The 18,519-nt window shown below is 60.8% G+C and overlaps 1 protein-coding gene across 1 annotated transcript in view; it reads left to right on the top strand.

Annotated features, from left to right (window-relative positions):
* The window catches only part of FER1L5 (fer-1 like family member 5), a 50,950-nt gene extending 33,459 nt beyond the window's left edge, over window positions 1-17,491 (top strand). The window contains exons 22-53 of the mRNA XM_059078462.2: window positions 164-341; window positions 417-572; window positions 1,551-1,682; window positions 2,823-2,986; window positions 3,313-3,427; window positions 4,228-4,330; window positions 4,876-5,054; window positions 5,158-5,310; window positions 5,560-5,704; window positions 5,831-5,908; window positions 6,736-6,917; window positions 7,245-7,421; window positions 7,742-7,831; window positions 9,096-9,242; window positions 9,323-9,485; window positions 9,632-9,657; window positions 10,667-10,717; window positions 10,857-10,961; window positions 11,288-11,407; window positions 11,900-12,061; window positions 12,304-12,395; window positions 12,799-12,969; window positions 13,174-13,322; window positions 13,541-13,680; window positions 15,061-15,149; window positions 15,407-15,502; window positions 15,706-15,847; window positions 16,082-16,181; window positions 16,257-16,450; window positions 16,640-16,749; window positions 17,043-17,190; window positions 17,300-17,491. Of these exons, the coding sequence (XP_058934445.1) occupies window positions 164-341; window positions 417-572; window positions 1,551-1,682; window positions 2,823-2,986; window positions 3,313-3,427; window positions 4,228-4,330; window positions 4,876-5,054; window positions 5,158-5,310; window positions 5,560-5,704; window positions 5,831-5,908; window positions 6,736-6,917; window positions 7,245-7,421; window positions 7,742-7,831; window positions 9,096-9,242; window positions 9,323-9,485; window positions 9,632-9,657; window positions 10,667-10,717; window positions 10,857-10,961; window positions 11,288-11,407; window positions 11,900-12,061; window positions 12,304-12,395; window positions 12,799-12,969; window positions 13,174-13,322; window positions 13,541-13,680; window positions 15,061-15,149; window positions 15,407-15,502; window positions 15,706-15,847; window positions 16,082-16,181; window positions 16,257-16,450; window positions 16,640-16,749; window positions 17,043-17,190; window positions 17,300-17,491 (4,249 nt within the window). The remainder of the gene's footprint in view (window positions 1-163; window positions 342-416; window positions 573-1,550; window positions 1,683-2,822; window positions 2,987-3,312; window positions 3,428-4,227; window positions 4,331-4,875; window positions 5,055-5,157; window positions 5,311-5,559; window positions 5,705-5,830; window positions 5,909-6,735; window positions 6,918-7,244; window positions 7,422-7,741; window positions 7,832-9,095; window positions 9,243-9,322; window positions 9,486-9,631; window positions 9,658-10,666; window positions 10,718-10,856; window positions 10,962-11,287; window positions 11,408-11,899; window positions 12,062-12,303; window positions 12,396-12,798; window positions 12,970-13,173; window positions 13,323-13,540; window positions 13,681-15,060; window positions 15,150-15,406; window positions 15,503-15,705; window positions 15,848-16,081; window positions 16,182-16,256; window positions 16,451-16,639; window positions 16,750-17,042; window positions 17,191-17,299) is intronic.
* The last annotated feature ends 1,028 nt before the right edge of the window (window positions 17,492-18,519 follow it).

Genomic DNA, 18,519 nt, shown 5'->3' with positions numbered 1-18,519 from the left:
GCAGTGGGTGGGCTTCCTAAGGAGGGTGGGCAGGGCTCCCCGGGTCAGGCCAGCAGACGTGGGGCAGGATCTCGGGTCTAGGAAGGGCACTGAGGCCGGACGGGATGGTGAGCAAGTGACATGGAGAGAGACTCAGCCCCCGCCCTCCCGGTCCTGGCCACAGGTTCCCGCTGCCCTGCATGACTGATCAGCCCAAAGCAACCGACCTGGACAAGAAGAGGTGGCAGCTCCGCAGCCTTCTTCTGCAGGAACTGGCCCAGAAGGCCAAGGAAGCCCAGCCCAGGGACATGGCGGCCACCGTGGAGGGCTGGCTGTACCGCCTCAATGCCGTGCTCCCCGAGGTGGGTGCTGGACACTCCGGCCGGGAGCGGGCCTTGGAGCCGGCCACGTGGGCCTGACGCTCTCCCACCCGGCAGCCCCAGATGAACCTCCCGGACGTGATGATCTGGCTGATGTCCCGGGAGCAGCGAGTGGCCTATGCACAGGTGCCCGCCCACACCATCCTGTTCTCCCCGACCGGGACCCGGCACTCCGGCAGGTTCTGCGGGAAGACACAGACCCTCTTCCTGCAGGTGGGGAGGCCAGGGGTCCTCAGGGGAGGAGAGGGCCCAGGACATCCCAAGGGAGAAGCCCTGAACCACCACCCCCCGGGCAGCCCCCATGAGCCGCCCAAGGACATGCCCACTTCCTCTCTGTCAGGCCCTTTACCAGGTGAAATGGGGTTTAAACAGTTCTCCAGAGGAAGGCGGGGGCCTGTGGCCATCAGCATGTGGCCGACGCCAGGTCCATGCCACCCATAAATATTCCTCAAATTTGTCCCCTCCGTCATCCTGATGCTTCACTTGGTCCTGTCCCTGTCCTGTCTCCCCTGGACCACGATTGGCTGCTATCTACGTATTTAATACCCATAAGGTTTGGGTGCCAGCGCCTCATATCAGACACAATCCATAAACAAGGCTGACTGACCACAAGTCCCCTGCCCTGAAGACGGCCCTGTGCTTCCAGCCCTCCCCCGGGGAGGCAGGTGGGGGACACTGCCTCCGTCTTGGAGACGTCCCTGGCTCCCCACTGCCCCCTCCGCCACGGTGGAAGGGCCCGCCTGAGTCCTCCTCCTCCCGCAAGGGTCACTGAGACTTGAATCCTGGCTCTACCGCTCACTGGCTCGTGTGAGCCGGAGCCAACCCCTGACCGCGTCTGGCCTCAGGCTGCTCCTCTGTGAAATGGGCCCGGCGATAGCCACGCCCGCCTCGTGGTGGCATGTGAGGATCAGAGCACTTAGCACGTTGCCTGGCGCATAGCAAGCATCAAAGTCAATGGGACCCTCAGCACCACCCCTCCCTGGAGCATTCCCAGGTTCCCCGGCGGCACTGACTCCCCCCCCCACCTCCGCGCAACCCGTACCAGCCTGTTACTCCCATCACCCAGCTCAGCGCGAGGGCCCTGCCTCCAGGGCTCAGGGTGAAGGGGCACGTGTGTGTGCCCCTCCCTCACCCGCACCCCTGCCCCTGGGGGCCTGCGCCCCCGTGGTTGTTGACCTGCCTCTGGCTCAGTACCCAGAGGGTGAAGGAAAGAAGGACGCGCTCCCGGCCCAGCTCCGGGTCTGCATGTGGCTCGGCAACGTGACAGACAGCAAGGATCTGCAGCTGCTCCACCAGGGCGAAGTGGTCGTGTCCGCGGAGACGGTGAGTGGGGGGCCCCGGGTGGGGTCCCGGGTGACCAGGCAACAGCCCAGCTCCGGAGGTGGAGAAGAGCCTCACTGGCATATTCTGAGAACCGTGAAAGGGGCTTGAGAGAGGTGGCAGAAACGAAAGAGGTCCCCTGTTGACAAGCCACAGGCTGTGGTCACAGGGGGGCAGCTGAAGTGTCCCCTGGGGCTGGTCCCTCTCACCCAGATGGAGGTTGATTGGGAGTTTCTCCCAATTAGTTCAGCGTATGTGAGGTGAGCAAGGCTCCGACTGCTTGCAGGGGGGTCTCATCCATCATCAGCGTGACAGCCCGGGACCCCTGCCGACCCCAGCTGGGTCCTGCAGGCCAGCCTGGTGGTCCCGGGGAGGGGGAGGCCTGGGACAGTCAGAGGAGCCGGAAATGAGGCATGTTCCCTTAGAACCGTAAACCCAGGAGGTGTGTGAGCAGCCGGCCAGAGGCCCCTCTGTAATCCTGAGAACAGAAGAGAAATGAGTTTTGAGTTTCGGGCTTTTTAACTTACTTTGTCAAAACATTTTCACGGTTCCTCAGTTGCACGCTGTGGATAGATTGTAGAACTCGGAGGTGCTGAGACAGAGAGGGATTTAGGATGAGTGTACGGAGCAGGGGCCGCGTGCCCAGAGGGGAACGTGGAAGAAAGGTCCAGAGGCGGCAAGACGTGGCAGTGGTGGGGCAGGACCGGGTTCCCCAGGGTCAGCAGTGACTCGGGGCGGACAGGTCATATCGCAGAGGCACCACCAGGCTCTAACACGGGCATCCACCCCACTCCACTCCTCGAGAGCTGAGCCGCCTGGGGTAGAGGTGACCTTTGAGCCTCAGTCTCCTCACCTGTGAAATGGGAGTGTGCGGCTGAAAGGGGACAGTTCATGTAACGCCCTTGGCAGGGGCCCAGCCACAGTGAGCCCTTGAGTGGCAGCTGTCTGTGCTGATTGACAGACGGGGCAGTGCTGTCCCATCACAAGCGACAACGCAGCTCCTGCCCCCGGGCGGGTGCCACATGGCCCTCTGCCTGACTACCACATTTCTGGGAGGTGCCTGCAGCCCAGAGTGGGGGGCCTAGGGCCGGTGCCGGGTATGCTGGGGGTGGCAGCAGGCACTGATGGACTCCCATCCCCCAGTACGAGAACCAGGCCAAGTATAAGGACCAGTGGGGACAGCAGTGGCTGCAGCACTGCCCCAGCTTCTCGGATGTCATGGGCCACAAGGCCCTCCCCAAGGAAGATTTCAAGGAGCCCCAGGGATGGCACTGGCAGGGGCCGTGGACGGTGGAGCCTCAGCGGAGGTTAGGCTGGAATGCGGGCCCCGGAGCCTGTGTGCCCCCGGACAGGCAGCACTGGAGCTGACACTTCTTTTTACCCAGGGGGGCCAGTAGGCAGCAGCCCAGAGAGGCGGGCACACAGCCACTGCAGCCCGGTCCCGGGGGCTGGGGTGCATAGGACAGGGGGCCCTGTCCACCCCCCCTACCCTGCATGCCAGGCCCTGCTGCCCAGCCTTGCCCAGAGCAGGTGGGGCTGCCAGGTACGGGAGCGCTCGGCCATCAGAGGAGGACCCCGGGGGCCTGTAAGCTGAGGGAGAGATGCTGGAAACTTGGGGTCTCACTGCCCCCAGGCTCATCCTGGACACAGACATCAACAGGAGCCAGGTGCTGGAGGAGGTGTACGAGAACGAGCACCGGGATGCCACAGGGGCCTGGGTGCCTGCCGCCATCCCCAACACAGACGCGGTGAGCGGGGGCGCGGGGCGGCAAGCGATTCAATCAGGGGGCGCCTTGGAAGCTGGGGTGTCTGAGCGGACAGAGCACTGGATCAGGCGTTACCATCTGAGCCCCGCTCCCTGGTGTGACCTCGGGTGAGCGCCGATGGGGTTTGTATCCCGAGGTGGTGGGGAGAGGTCCCCTAAACGGGACTGGAAGAACCACAGAGTGGGCACCTTTCCTTCCCCCTTTCGAAGGTGGCGCTTTTACCCAGAATTCAAAGTTCAGTAAGGAACTGAACTTTGGATTTTGTTTCTTTTTTTCTGGCTGCACCGCGCAGCATGCGGGATCTTAGTTCCCCGACCAGGGATCGAACCTGGGCCTCCAGCCGTGGAAGCGCGGAGCCCTAACCGCTGGACCACAGGGGAATTCCCGAATTTGGTTTCATTTTTAACGAACTTAAATTTAAGAAGCCCATTGGACAGTGAGGTTTAACCCATCCGTCACGCACACCGGTCTCCCCTTCCCAAGAGCCGCCCTGGGCAGGCAGCAGCGCCCAGCTGAGATTCAGTCACACTGTCTTGCTTTCACAGTCATTCGTGTGGCTGTTTCCTATTTATGGTGAGTGGTTCCACTGAAACTGCTTATATAAAGTTTCCTTTAAAAAATACACGTACGGATCGGAAAGGCAAGCCAGTAAAAGCGTATTAAGTGAACATGTGGGCGGCACAGACGTAACAAGCGCGGTCTGCTCCTGGGGGCTGGAGGCCACGATAGCTGTAGTAGGTGAGCAAGACGGCCCTTGGCCCGCCCTCTCTGTCCACCCACAGAACGGAGAACCCGTGGAGGCCCGGGAGAATGTGAAGTGCCCCCCAGGCTGGCACGTGAAGAAGAAGTGGGCTGTGGAGCTGAACCACGCGGTGGACAGTGCGGGTCAGTCCTCTGGGCAGCGGCCAAGGGCGGCGGGGCCTGGAACTGAAAGTAGCCAAGCTGTCGGGTGGGGTAGGCCTGCCTTCCTGGTGGTCCTCAGTCTCCGGAGAGCAGGGCCTCCACCCTTGCCACAGACGCGGGCCCCAGCTTTGAGACAGGGCAGGGGCCAAGCGCCTCCCGAGCATGTGAACTGGGGTCGCGTCCAGAGCCTGGTTCACCCCAGGTGGCTCCAGGGAAGGGGCGGTGGGCTGGCAGTCGGAAGGCCTGGGCTCGAGATGCAGTCTCTGCTACTTACGGGCTGTGTGGCCTTGTGCGCGTCCCAGGACGCCTGTGAGCCTCACCTTCCTTGTCTGTAAGGTGGGCAGTTGAGCCCAGGCCACCCGGGTGACGTAGTGTGAGCACACCTTCCTCTGTGGCCGGAGAGACCTGGACGTGAGGGACAGCACTGCCCCCTCGGCCTGCCCCTCCAGGGCTTATCTCTCAGGCCTGTCCGAGCCCCTGAGCCCGTGGGCCCCTGGGCGGCTACGGGCTGTGTCCTGGTCCCTCAGGCTGGGAGTACGGAGTGGGCATCCCGCCCTCGGGGCTGCCCCAGGTCTGGAACTCGGTGGAGAAGACCTACTACTCCTACCGCCGCCGGCGCTGGGCGCGCGTGCGGTACCGGGACCACGGGAGGCTGAGCCACGAGCAGGAGACCCTGTCCTTCCTGCAGCTGGTAAGGGGCCGCCTGGTCAGGGACCTGGCGGAACCATGGGTGGTGGGACCCACCCCACCCTCGACCGGGTGAGAGGGCGACTCTGCTCTCCCCGCAGCACCAGCCCAGCCTGGCCGAGGACACGGCGGGCTGGGAGTACGGCGTCTTCGGCTCCAAGTTCCACCTGAACCCTCAGCCCCAGAGCCGGTTCCGCCGCCGCCGCTGGCACCGCAGGCTGGTCCCCGACAAGGTCAAGGGCATTGCACCCATATTCCTCCTGGAGGGATCCTTGGTAAAGCCCCAGTGGGCTAGGTGTCTCCTCCTTCCCCCTCCACCCTCCGGAGCCAGGGCCCCCTGGTGCGCCAGGCAGACGGAGATGCCCCGTGTGGCCAGATGCACTGACCGCTGCAGGTGGAGGGTCCTGGGTCCCGGAGCCACATCCTCAGGCTTTGGATGGGGAGAAGGGTGACCTGAGCCTGGGCCGGGGGAGACAGGAAAGGCGCCTATGAGCCTCAGGGACTCTTGTCCTGCCTGGGCACAGAGCCTAGATATGAAACAGCAAGCTACGAGGGAAGCGGACGTGGCATCGTCGACACGGAGACTGGACAGAATCAGGAGCTCCTGGGGGACTCCCCCAGAGATCACCCAGCCACCCAACCTGCCCTTCATCTACTGCGTCTTCAACAGTGAGCATTCAATTGAGAGTTGGCTTGGGTGGCCCCAGAGACACCCAGCACCTGAGGGCAGGGAGCAGGGGGCACGGGGTGGGGATCCTGGGGGCGGGGGGCGGACACAGCTCCTCTCTTACCCAGAGCCCCACTACTACCAGCTCTTCTGCTACATCTACCAGGCCCGGAACCTGATGTCCAACCACATTCAGACGTTCCAGGGTAGGCGTGGTCACCTCTTCTCCCCCAGCCCCTCCACGCGGCCACCCAGCAGTATAAAGGATACGGCGAGGAGGGGGTGACACACATGCAGACCCCTGCCCCCAGCAGCTCATGGCCCTGGTTTGGGGAAAAGACACAAGAACAGGGAATAGAAGACAGGACCGGTCCCCAGCACTGTGCAACCAAGACAGGGAGGCTTCATCCCACTGGAGGCCACTTAGCTGAGCCTTGAAGAGGGAGGAGGAGTTTGCTGGGCCTTGACAAGGAAGAGGGAGGATGACACACTTGGGAACCACTTGTCTCTTGTGCTGGACAGAAGATGAGGGGTGGGGAGGAGGCATGGCCATTTCTAGCCCTGTGTGGAGGCCCCATGGGAGGTTTCAGGTGAGTCCCGTGCTCCTGCCCTGGGCTGGCAGTGGCCCTGTTTGTTGGGAGCCAGGGCAGCGGGTGTCTGCTGGGAGCTGTGTCCACTGGGCAACAGCACCCTCAGCGAGAGGGCCGAGTGATGTTCCTTGATGCCAAGGCCACTTGCTGATGCTGTGGAAGGGCAGCCACGTGTAGCCTGGTCTCCCCAGAACCCCTCCAGAGGAGCCGCCGGGCCCTCTGCGTCTGTGACGGCTAGGCCCCAACCAGGACGGTATGAGGGGCCTCTAGCTATAAGCCCATGTGCTCTGTGGCTTACTCTGAGGTGGCCTTCTGGGGAGTTGGAGTGGCTGTGGCTGTCTGGCCTGAGCCTCCCCGGGTATCCAGTCCCGTGGCGGCAGCAGCCAGAAGAGGGGAGAGCCTCACTCGGCAGCTCAAAGGCACGGCTCTCCTTCCACCCACAGCACCCTTCATTCGGTTGGTCTTCTTGAACCACAGCCAGTGCACCCAAACCCTGAAGAGCTCTGCAGCCCCTACGTGGGCCCAGACGCTCATCTTCCAGCACCTCCTTCTGTACGAGAACCCCCAGGACACCAAAGAGAGCCCGCCATTTGTGGTGTTGGAACTGTGGCAGCGGGACCCCCAGGTAAGGTGGGCTGGGCTGGGCAGAGCTCTGAGAAGTTTTTCATGTATTTTTTGGGGCCGTGCCGTGTGGCATGCCGGATCTTAGTTCCCCGACCAGGGATCGAACCTGTGCCCCCTGCAGTCAGTGGAAGCGTGGAGTGCTGACCACTGGACGGCCAGGGAATTCCGTGAGGAGCTTTTATTTTAGAGGAGAATATTCAGAAAGCGCTCCAGCGGGACCTGATTCGCAGAGCACATCACGTTGATCCTAGAGTTGTCAGAATCCCAGGAGGAGCCAGACCCCTGCCAGCCTGGCCTCCATGTTTTGTGAACTTCCCCTTCCCTCCAGGGCAATGAGAGCTTGTGGGGACGGAGCATGTGGTCACCGGTGGTCTGGCTGGATGTCCAAAACCGGATCCTGCCCCCCATGAGGTGGCACCCCCTTGTGAAAGGGTTGGAGGAAGAAGAGGGAGAGATCTTGGCGTCCTGTGAGCTGATCCTCGAGACTGAGGTGCTGGGAGAGAGGGCCGGCTGGGGGTGTGGTGCTCAGAGCCCTCACCCTGCCCCACTCCCCTGCCACATGTTCCCACAGCCAGCAGCCCCCAACCGCAGCCCCTCAGCAAAGTCCTGGGGCCCGGGAACCGGAACGCTGGGCTGGGAGGTGCCGGCCTGCCCAACCTCTCCCTAACTCCCCTGCCAGCTTCTGCCCATAGGGCTCCGGGGCCGCCGCAGTTGAGCCTCTTAGGGTCCTGCTTGCGTGGGGTGGGGGTGGGGGACAGTAGGACCAGCCCATCAGGGCCTCAGGCTCCCTGCTCTCCCACCTCATCCCTTCAGAGTCTCAGACAGGAGCTGCCAATCTTAAGTGTTCCCTGGAAGAATGGGATCTACATCCTCCCCAAGAGCGTCCAGCCCAAGCTAAGGAAAATGGCTATTGAGGTGATGAACCGTGGAGCACGGCGGGTGGGCAGGGTGCAAGCCACCCCCAGAGCAGTCGAGCACCACGGTGCGCTCTCTGCCGACCCTCTTGGTCCTTCTGCCTACCTGCTCCAAAGCTTGGACCCCGAGAAGATACCATGTGAGAGATGGAGGGAGACAGGAGAGAAATGAATGTTCTGACAGAACATTTAAAAGTATTTTAAGGGCTTCCCTGGTGGCGCAGTGGTTGAGAATCCGCCTGCCGATGCAGGAGACACGGGTTCGTGCCCTGGTCCGGGAAGATCCCACATGCCACGGAGCAACTAAGCCCGTGAGCCATGGCCGCTAGGCCTGCGCGTCCGGAGCCTGTGCTCCGCAACGGGAGAGGCCACAACAGTGAGAGGCCCGCATACCGCAAAAAAAAAAAAAAAAAAAAAAAAGTATTTTAACGCAAACCTCTGCGGTGGGTCGTAGACAAAGGGCTTTAGTATTCATTACCTACCGAGTGTAAGTAAGCCTCATGAGGCCCCTGTGCAAAAAGCAGGGATGACCTTCCAGAGATGGAAATTCAGGCTCTGAGACAACACACCCACGCACAGGGACACAGGGGCTCAGCGGCAGCGCCAGAGTTTGGGCCCGGCCCTGCCTGACTCCAAATGCCAGGATGTTTCTCACCTCTTCTGAAAGTAGCATGGAGGCCCCCAGGTCAGAACCTACGTGCCCTGCCACACACCCGGCAGAGAGAGGAAGACGGTCAGGTCCTCCCGGCACTGGAGCCAAGCTCAGACCACCTGGCTGGTTTCCACTCTGGCCCTGAGGCGGCCCCATGAGTAGGCTGTGGACAGCTCCTGGGGTACCCAGTGTTTGTCCGTTGAGAGTGAGATCCCAGGGTGCCGGCTCGCTGACTGGCCGTGGGGTTCTGTGGAATGCAGGTCAGCCACGAGCTGGATGGCACAGAGGTGCCCAAGAACCCGGGGGCACTCCAGCTGCTGCGGGCCTGGGAGGAAGTCACCCCTGAGAGAGATGATTAGAGGCCAGACAGGCGACAGGGGAGAAAGGGCAATACCTAACGGACACCTCCCTCGTGGAGGAGCGATGACAGCGTCCAGGCCCGGAGGACTCATCCCTCACAGGACAGGAGGCCCGGGTGGGCCTTCAGACTCTGCCTTCACCCAGCCTCGTGCCCTGGCCCTGCAGGCCCCCTGAGGCCCCAGTGCTCCCAGGCCAGGACCCCATCAGAGGGGCCGCCTGCCCCTTTCCCCACCCTCCCTCTCTGTCCTGGCAGATGCTGGCCTGGGGCCTTCGGAACATGAAGCAGGTGCGTTCGCCCCGGCTCCTGGTGGAATGCTGGGAAGAGTCCGTGCAGACAGAGCCCATCAGGGACTTCCAGACCAATCCCAACTTCACGCAGTCAGCCCTCTTCCTCACGCTGGTGAGAAGGCCTTGGGCCAGGGCTGGGGCAGCCCCGGCTCGTGGGAAGCCTCACGCTCCGGCCTCTCCTTTGGGCTGCAGTACATGCCTACGGATGAGGCCTTTGCACTGCCCCTGGTGCTGAAGGTGGTAGACAACCAGGATTTCGGTCAGGAGACCGTCGTGGGTCAGGCCAACGTCGACTCGCTAGAGCCCTACTTCTGTGACCCCTGGGCTGAGGACTACACGCCCCCACGGCCCCCAAGTACGGCCCTCCTGCTTGGCCCTCCCCAGACCTCACAAGCTGGCACACTGGGAGTGGCCAAGGCCCTGGCTGTCCTGCCGGGTTGGTGCCCCCCCCGCCCACTTCTCGCTTCTCCTGAGACTCATGACTGCGCTTTCTCCATGCAGTGCTGTCTGTGAAGAAGTACCAGGAGGTGAGTAAAGGGCTGGAGGCCCCGTGCCATTCAGAGAAAACAGCCCTTGTGCCTGAGGAGGGTACAGATTAAAAAGAGTTCCGGGGCTTCCCTGGTGGCGCAGTGGTTGGGAGTCCGCCTGCCGATGCAGGAGACACGGGTTCGTGCCCTGGTCCGGGAGGATCCCACATGCCGCGGAGCGACTAAGCCCATGAGCCATGGCCGCTGGGCCTGTGCGTCCGGAGCCTGTGCTCCACAACGGGAGAGGCCACAGCAGTGAGAGGCCCGCATACCGCAAAAAAAAAAAAAAAAAGAAAAAAAGAGTTCCGATATCCGCGCCCCCAGTGTGAGGCCTACTTGTTCACGAGAGCTCGAAAGCAGTGATCTCAACCTGGACTGCACATTAGAAATGCCCGAGAGTTTTAAAAGTCCTCAGGGACTTCCCTGGTGGTCCAGTAGTGAGGACTCCGCGCTTCCAATGCAGGGGGGATGGGCTCGATCCCTGGCCGGGGAGCTAAGACCGCACGTGCTGCACAGCCCCCCACCCCACCCCCCAAATGGCTTCTGACCAGTTGCTGGGGGTAGGAAACAGGAGAGCAATTATTTTATTCAAGCCCAAACCACCTACGCCCCACCCCCACCCCAGGTGATTCCAGTGTTTCCAAAGTTCACAACTGCTGCTCTAGAGCAGCACCTGTCAACCTCGAACATGCACAGGAATCCTTTGGCATCTTGAGCAAGAGCAGATTCAGCTTCAGGAGGCCTAGGGTGGGGCTTGAGGCTCTGAACTTCTGAGCCCTTCCAGAGTTAAGTGGGGAGCTGTGGGCAATGAGAACCAAGAGCTAACCTGACCCTCCTTCTCGGCCCCGGTCCTATGTCTGAGGAGCCCTGAATTAAGAAGCCTCTGTGAAGGGCAAGGGAGCCAGGGAAGGGAGCCGCGGCCTCGAACCCCTTCTGATCCCGGAAGTCAGAGGCGGTGGGCGGACTGGGCGGCCAGGCCTTGCCTTGCTCACCCGCAATCATTTTTCAGCTCCTAGGTTACCTGTACGAAAAGTTCTGGTTCAAGTCCAGCAAAGCTGAGGTGACGTAGGCTCAGCCCCGGGGGATAAGGAACAACTCTAGGCGGCTCAGGGAGGTGGGGCAGCGCGACTCCGGGCAGAGGAAGGCCACGCACGGTGCCTTCTCCCCGGGGCCACAACGCCCCTCCTCCTCGCTGCCAGGATGAACACGACCAGGAAGTGGACTGGTGGAGCAAGCTGTTCTGGGCCACAGGAGACGCCCCCCAGGCCCTAAAGTACAAGTACAAAGAGTATCACACCCTGAAGGTTTGCAGGCCCCTACGAGGGGACACTGATGAAGGATGGAGAAAATCTGCGGGGAGAGGCCAACAAGCCCAGCCCCGAGTCCTTGGGGAACCACCGAGTCGGGGGGTGGCTTCCTCGTCTTTTCACAAGACTCCTGGCCATGCTGCCACAGGCCACACCCTTTCAGGAACCAGGGCTGCCCACCAGCACAGCTCTGCTGACCCCGGGGCAGATGCTCTGGGGCGAGACCTAGGGGGGGAACCCCTCGACCCCCTGATCCTAGGAATGGCCCCCCCGAGCCCTGGCCAGCTCCCCGTGCCGGCCGGGTCCCACACGTCCTCCCACAGGTATACGACTGCGAGCTGGAGGCCGTGCCAGCCTTCCAAGGCCTGCAGGACTTCTGCCAGACCTTCAAACTCTACCAAGAACGGCCCAAGCTGGACAGCCCTGTGGTAGGGGAGTTCAAGGTGCGTGCCCCAGCCCTGCCTAGCTGCACCCGTCACCTCGTGCCCCTTCTGTCTGGGGGCGACTCTGATGGGAGTGCTGGCTCCATACGCTCGGCATGAGGATGGGGCACGGAGGGCTTGACGGTCTTGGGAGTGGGGGGCGGAGACTGACCTCTGCAGGGACTCAGGGTGGCCTCCCCCAACGCAGGAAGGGCGGGGGCTTCTCGGTCCCAGCTCGGGCCTGCGCTGCTCTCGCAGGCCCGAGAGCCTTCGAAAACAAGTGCGGAGCCCAAGGGATGGGTGGGGGTGGAACGAGACCTCCCTTCGGCGGGAAACGACACCGTGGTCCCCGTAGAGCATCTCTGCGGCGCGTGCCCCTACCCGTCCTCGCGGGCTTCGCCCCTGCCACCCTCCACACAACCCACTCTCCTGACCTTGGACCAGGGGCGCCTCTGGAGGGCTCTACAGAGCCAGGCCAGAGGCCAATACCTTCCCTCCCCAACACACACACAGGGCCGATTCCGTGTCTACCCCCTTCCTGAGAATCCAGAAGCCCCCAAGCCCCCTCGCCAGTTCCTGCCTTGGCCTAAGAAAGAGGACTTCCCTCAGCAGTGCTTGGTGCGGGTGTACGTGGTGCGTGCAGTCAACCTGCAGCCCCAAGACACCAATGGCCTGGTAACGAGCAGCCCTGAACCGCAGCGCTCATCTTCCCCAGCCCCCCAGCCCGGGCACCCCCCTCACCTCACCCTACACCCCAGCATCCCAGAGCTCCCTCAGGCTGACACCCAGACTGCCAACTTCCCACAGGCCCCATCTGGTACAAGGGGCTCCTTTCTGCCCCACTCCCACCCTCCCTGACCAACCTGGGCTGACTCTCTCCATTTCCCGTCCTTCTCTCACATCTATCTGAACCCCAGTGTGACCCTTATGTGATCCTGAGACTGGGAGAGACAAAGGTTGGCAACCGGGACAAGTACCAGCCCAACACTGTGGACCCCATCTTTGGCGTGTGAGTTGCCCCAACGCACCCAACCCCACATCCCCGCTCTCTGTGCCGGGAGCAGTTCCAGAAGGCAGAGAACTCTCACGTTCCTTTCTAGTCTCCACGTTCCTAGCACAGTGTCCAACACGTGGAAGATGCATCGAGGGGCAGCCCAGCTCTCTCCTCCCCCCTCAAACACTTTGCCTGGGAAGGGAGCTCAGTCCCACGCCCCGGGGCCTGTCTAAAGTTACTCCCAGCCACGACTGAGGGGTGGCTATTGGCCGACAAGAGCCATCCCAGGCTCTGCTCTCCAAATTCACCAGGGCCAAACAGGGGATGGAGCACGCGCACGTGCGCTTGGGATGCTGGAGAGGGAGCTGTGTAGATAACATGGTCCTCCGTCTCTGTGTCTCCAACACCCTCACCCAAGGATGTTTGAAATGAGCTGCACCATCCCCCTGGAGAAGGACCTAGAGATCCAGCTGTATGACTTTGACCTATTTTCACCCGATGATAAGATTGGAACCACGGTCATCGACCTGGAAAACCGACTCCTGTCTGGCTTTGGAGCTCGTTGTGGGCTCTCCAAATCCTACTGCCAGTAAGCGTGGACCTGAACCAGGGCAAGGGAGCACGGGGCGGGGGGTGGAAGAGTAAGCCCACAGCTCCCCTCGAAGACGCCTGCATCCCAGCCTGGGGAACCAGGGCCTGTACCTGTCTGCACCCCTGCTCCCAGCACTGGTCAGCCTGCAGCTCGAAGCAGAGGCGTCTCCAGGACTCAGATCTCCCCACCTTTCCCCCACAGGTCAGGGCCCTTTAGCTGGCGGGATCAGATGCCCCCAAGCCTGCTCCTGGAACACCATGCCAGGCAGAAAGGACTGCCTCCGCCTCTGTTCAGCCCTGAGGATGACTCTGTGCTTTACAATGGGAAAAAATTCAGACTGCAAAGCTTCGGTGAGAAGCACAGCACACCGCCAGAAAGCAGAGCCGGGCCTCTGTGACAAGTGGGGCTACAGCATGGAGGGGCTGCCAGAGGGCACCCCGCCTCCCCTTCTCTCCTGTAGCGGATAACCAAGCCCACTGCCCAGGCTGAGGGTGGAGAAGGGGCCTACGTGGGAGGCGGGAAGGCTAATGACCTCCTGATGCCCTCCTTCCATCCCCCTCCAACCTAGAGCTCAAGCCCCCTGCCGCTCGCTTTCTGGGATCTAAGAAAGAACGCCTTGCGCTGTACCTCCTGCACACCCAGGGACTCGTACCTGAGCACGTGGAGACCCGCACACTGTACAGCGACAGCCAGCCGGGCATCGACCAGGTATGAGACTGGAGGGGCTGGATCAGGAGGTGGGGAAGCCCACCCATCAGGACAAGAGGGGAAGGCGAGGCCGGACACCCACAGATGTCCATGAAAAGACCAGCACGTTCTGCGCGTGTAATAAGCAAGAAGTCGCAGTGGTGTCTCTTAGAATGGAGAAGTTCAGGGGCTTCCCTGGTGGCGCAATGGTTGAGAGTCCGCCTGCCGATGCAGGGGACACGGGTTCGTGCCCCGGTCCGGGAAGATCCCACATGCCGTGGAGCGGCTGGGCCCGTGAGCCGTGGCCGCTGAGCCTGCGCGTCCGGAGCCTGTGCTCCGCAACAGGAGAGGCCATAACAGTGAGGCCCACGTACCGGAAAAAAAAAAAAAAAAAAAAGAATGGAGAAGTTCAGAGCTGGAAAAGTCACCGACGAGAAACCGAGGCCCCATGTCAGCTGTGGAAGTGTTTCGGGGCCTTCCCCGCCGGCGCCAGCACTGCCTTAGTCTCTCCCGAGGGAGCGTAAGGAGGCAGCACCTGGGGTCAGAGCGCAGGCATCACGGCCCCGGCTTGGCTGTTACGTGCAGGCTGGGTTTTCTCCACGGCAAGGAACCCCAAACAGGGGGAATAAAAATCCCCACAGGCACCCTAATTATCCCCTACCCTCCAGCCACCAGAATGGCTCACCTCGTTCTCCAGATCTCTCACGATGACAGCACATTCTAGAAACAAAGTTCTCCACTGAGCACTTCTTAAAACCATCCTCATTAAACCTGTGTTCTCATTAAATGGGGCCAATTTCAAAAGAATAAAACTAGGTCACATGGTTTGAAGGAATCTATCTTCCACTGTTGGTAGTTCTACCCTCTTTTGTCTCCCCTTTTCTTACCAGCTTCAACCCTTCTTTCCTAGACCTCTGTGCTTTGTGGACAGCTTGACATCCTTAGGATGTGGTTCCACAACATAAAATGACCTGGAGATCACCTAGTTTACTCTTACTCAGGGCCACTAAGGTGGCGAATAATTGCAGCCCCAATCCCATTCTGGAGCCCCATCCAGAGAGGCTGTCCAGCAGGACCTGTTAAATGGCATCAACCCTCCAGAGCCCAGTTACACGTGACATCCGTGCGACACAGCCATCAGCCTCGTAGCCATCGTATGCTCCCAACCTTACTGCGCTGTTCTCCCAGCCAAAAAAAAGAAACAAGGGGAAGCTGATGGGCGGTGCGCTCACTTCAGCTCTGAAGTCCATCCCACCTCCCAGAGGCCTCGATACCCCACCACTCGGTGTTGGAGGCACAGCCTCAGCAGACCTAGAAGCTGAGACAGGGCCCCCCCACCAGACCAGGGTGCCGAGAACGGGGGCTGGCCAACCCCAGCCAGCGAATCCATCTCCACTCTAGGGAAAGGTGCAAATGTGGGTGGACATCTTCCCCAAGAAGCTTGGGCCTCCCGGCCCCCCATTCAACATTAGGCCCAGAAAGCCTAGAAGGTGAGTGACGCCCATCTCCCGAGCAACTGCACCAGTGTGGCCTTCCCAGCGTGTGGGGCACCGGCGGGCTCCAACACCGAGTCACGGTGATTCTCTTCCTCTGTTGGGAATCTGGGGAGCCTCCTTTCCCTGTGGTCCCCCAAACGCAGCATGGCTTGGGTGGGCACGGAGGGCAGCCTCCCAGGCCTCTCTTCCCTCACCGAGGTTGCAGCTGGGGAGCTATTCCTCGGCAAAGCCTCAGACAGCGGTGGCTACAGGTATGAGCTGCGCTGCGTTATCTGGAAAACCGCCCACGTGGACCGGAAGGAAAACAGTTTGAGTACCGAGAAGACGAGCGACATCTATGTCAAAGGGTGAGGGAGAGGAGCGGGGCTCCATCAGAGTGCCCTCAGACTTTCCCAGCTCTGTCATTCCTGGGGGGTCCTACTAATCTCGGGGTGACGTCTCTCCATTTCCACCCATGCCTGGCGTCTACTGGGCAGCCCTCCCCCCAGGGCTCCAGCTCAGGGGTGGGGACAATCCGAGTGAACCCCAGGCGAGTGGACTTTGGCCCCAGGTGGTTATTCGGGCTGGAGAAGGACATGCAGAAGACAGACGTCCACTACCACTCCCTGACGGGGGAGGGCATCTTCAACTGGCGGTTCATCTTCACCTTGGACTACCTGGCAGCAGAGCAAGCGTGCGTCTTGAGTCAGAAGGTAACAGGCCCAGGAGCGGGAGGCCTGCTCCCCCTCCCCTCAGAGCCTGCGAGCTGCGCCAAGACACTTGCAACGTGGCCTGGGGTGGGACCACTCCCCGCTCCCCCCTCCCCTTCCCCGACTTTCTTCTCCTCCTCCTCCACGGTCCACCACTGCTGGGAGATGGGCTGCTAAGTGGCCAGAGGAACTCTCAGAGGAGACAGGCCGGAAATACGCTCTCCTGCCATCCTCCAGGACTACGTATGGAGCCTGGACCCCACGGTGGTGAAGTTCCCAGCCCGGCTCATCGTCCAGATCTGGGACAATAACATCATCTCTGCGGATGACTTCCTAGGTGAGATCCTGGCACGGGGCCCATGACCACAGGACAGGGAGCTCCTTTTTGCTGACGGCATTTCTCTGGGCTCAGGGGTCCTGGAGCTGGATTTGTCTGACATGCCCCTCCCGGCCCGGCACGCCAAGCTATGCTCCGTCAGGATGATGGATGCTGACCCCAAGTGGCCTCACTTCCTCCAGTACAAGCACTGCTCCCTCTTTAAGATGAAGACTATAAGCGGCTGGTGGCCTTGCCAGGTCCTCGATGGCGGCAAATGGCGCTTGTCGGTAGGAGCTGGGGAAGGTGCCTATTGCCTAGGAACAGGGCTGACTACTGTGCCGCATAACTTGGCTCTGACGGACTTCTGGGCGCCTGAGCTAAATGCCTTTCCCTTTCTGGACCCTGGGGAGAGGCCTGTAAAGCTAGCCTTGCTCCTGCCATCTGAGCTCGGCTCCCACCACCCATGGTGTTTCTAGGGTAAAGTGAAGATGACCCTGGAGATTCTGACAGAGAAGGAAGCCTTAATCAAGGCAGCAGGAAGAGGCCAGTCAGAACCCAACCAATACCCTACACTCCATCCTCCCCTGTAAGGGTCTGCAGGGCAAAGGCACCAAGTCTCTTCCTCGTTCACAAAGCTGAGCTGCTGGGCCTAGCGGTCTGTATGGGGTGGTGACCGGGGAAGGAGGCTGACAAGTAAAGAGGGATAATTATCCCCCCACCTCCCCGCTCCAGCTCAATGCTCAGTTACAACTGGGGAGGACAGCTGGGGAGGGGGCAGGGCAGAAGCTGCCTTTTAAAAATGAAAGACCTCTGCTCTGGACTACGTGACCTGAAGTTTCTCTCTGCCCTCCGTTCTCTGCCCTCCCTGCTCCTGGACAGACGCACCCATACCTTGTTCACGTGGTTTCGGACACCCGTTACAAGGTTCATCCAGGTTTTCTGGAAACGCTACCGCTTCAAAATCATAGCCATCTCAATCATACTGCTTATAGGGCTTCTGCTGTTCAACTTTATCTATTCAGCTCCGGTGAGTGACAACCCTGGAGGCAGGGGAAAAGGCACAGCTGCTCTCGGGATGACCCAAGAGAGAGCCCTCAGGTTGCTACTTCAGGCTAACTGGTGCCTATTCTCTCTAGAACTATTTGGCCATGAGCTGGGTCAAGCCTGAACTTCGGCTGAATGCTCCCATTCAAATATACGCCAAAATCATCAATTCACTAAACACCAGCAATGCCGACTCTTCCAACCTCACCACTCCCCATCAGAACCTGGAATCTACAACAGGCCATGAGCTGAAACTCCTCCAGGGACACATAAATCACCTGTGAGCTATTCTCCCAGAACCTCCAGCCCCACCACACTGATTCCCCCGCGTCTGCCAGGCTTCCCTCCTGCCCATCCACAGCACTACCCTTGGGCTTCCCACCAGTTCCTTTCTTTCCGGGGTCTAGGGATATTCCCACCATTCTGTTCAGACCACTTCCAACAAGAAGGGCAGAGTTGTAATTTTCCACTGAAATAAACAACTTTCGTAACGGAGCCACCCTGTAATTTGGCGGGGTTCACACCACCATGAAAGGCTGAAAACGCCAGGCTCTCAGACAAGACTCACAAGGATGGGGAATGATGTCACCCTTACGCACCTCCTCGAGTCTCCAGGGACTCTTCCACTCTAAGAGGCCCTGATGTCACAGGAAAACAGAAGGCAAGGAAGGGCACCTGTGAGGAAAGGCGGCTCATGCGGGGTAAGCAGCCGGCCGAGGCCGCCGCTCTCACCCCTCACGTGACCAGGGGGCCCCCTCCTCTGGGACACAGCTGGGACTCCAGCGCCCAGAACGACATTCGGCCCCACTCACGACGGGAAGCGTGTTTCTAGAACAAGAGGGAAGAGCCAGGGCAGAACCTACCGCGCTAGTCAGATTGTTTCCCTGCACCACACGCTGCTCGGAGGCCGGCCCGGCTGGGGGGACTGCATTTCACGTCTTCCCCGCCCTCTTCACAGAGCCTCAAGGACCTCATGAGCTAGAATCACACAAAAGGCACAAGCGTGACGATCTCCACGCTGAGCTGCCCCTCCTGCAGCCCTGCCCGGGCCCGCTCACGAGCCCACTGGTATCCTCCCACTACAGGGGTTGGGGCCAATCTCCCGCGGAACTCAAAAACACGTAACAGCCATTTGCTTTCTCAGTTCCACCTGGTCCGAAAGCCAAGCCCGGGGCCCCAGCTGACCCTCTGGCACTCTGGAGCCGCTCTGCCGTCGGGGGGTGGGGGGGGAGGTCAGGAGGGTCCCACTGTCATCCCACCTGTGCGAGAGCACTGCCGCCTATGGGGAGGATACAGAAAGCTGCAGACAACA

The sequence above is a fragment of the Kogia breviceps genome, chromosome 11 (assembly GCF_026419965.1).
Source record: "Kogia breviceps isolate mKogBre1 chromosome 11, mKogBre1 haplotype 1, whole genome shotgun sequence".
Taxonomy (NCBI): Eukaryota; Metazoa; Chordata; class Mammalia; order Artiodactyla; family Physeteridae; genus Kogia; species Kogia breviceps.
Note: the sequence above shows the minus strand (reverse complement) of the source record. Positions and strands in the feature narration are given on the sequence as shown.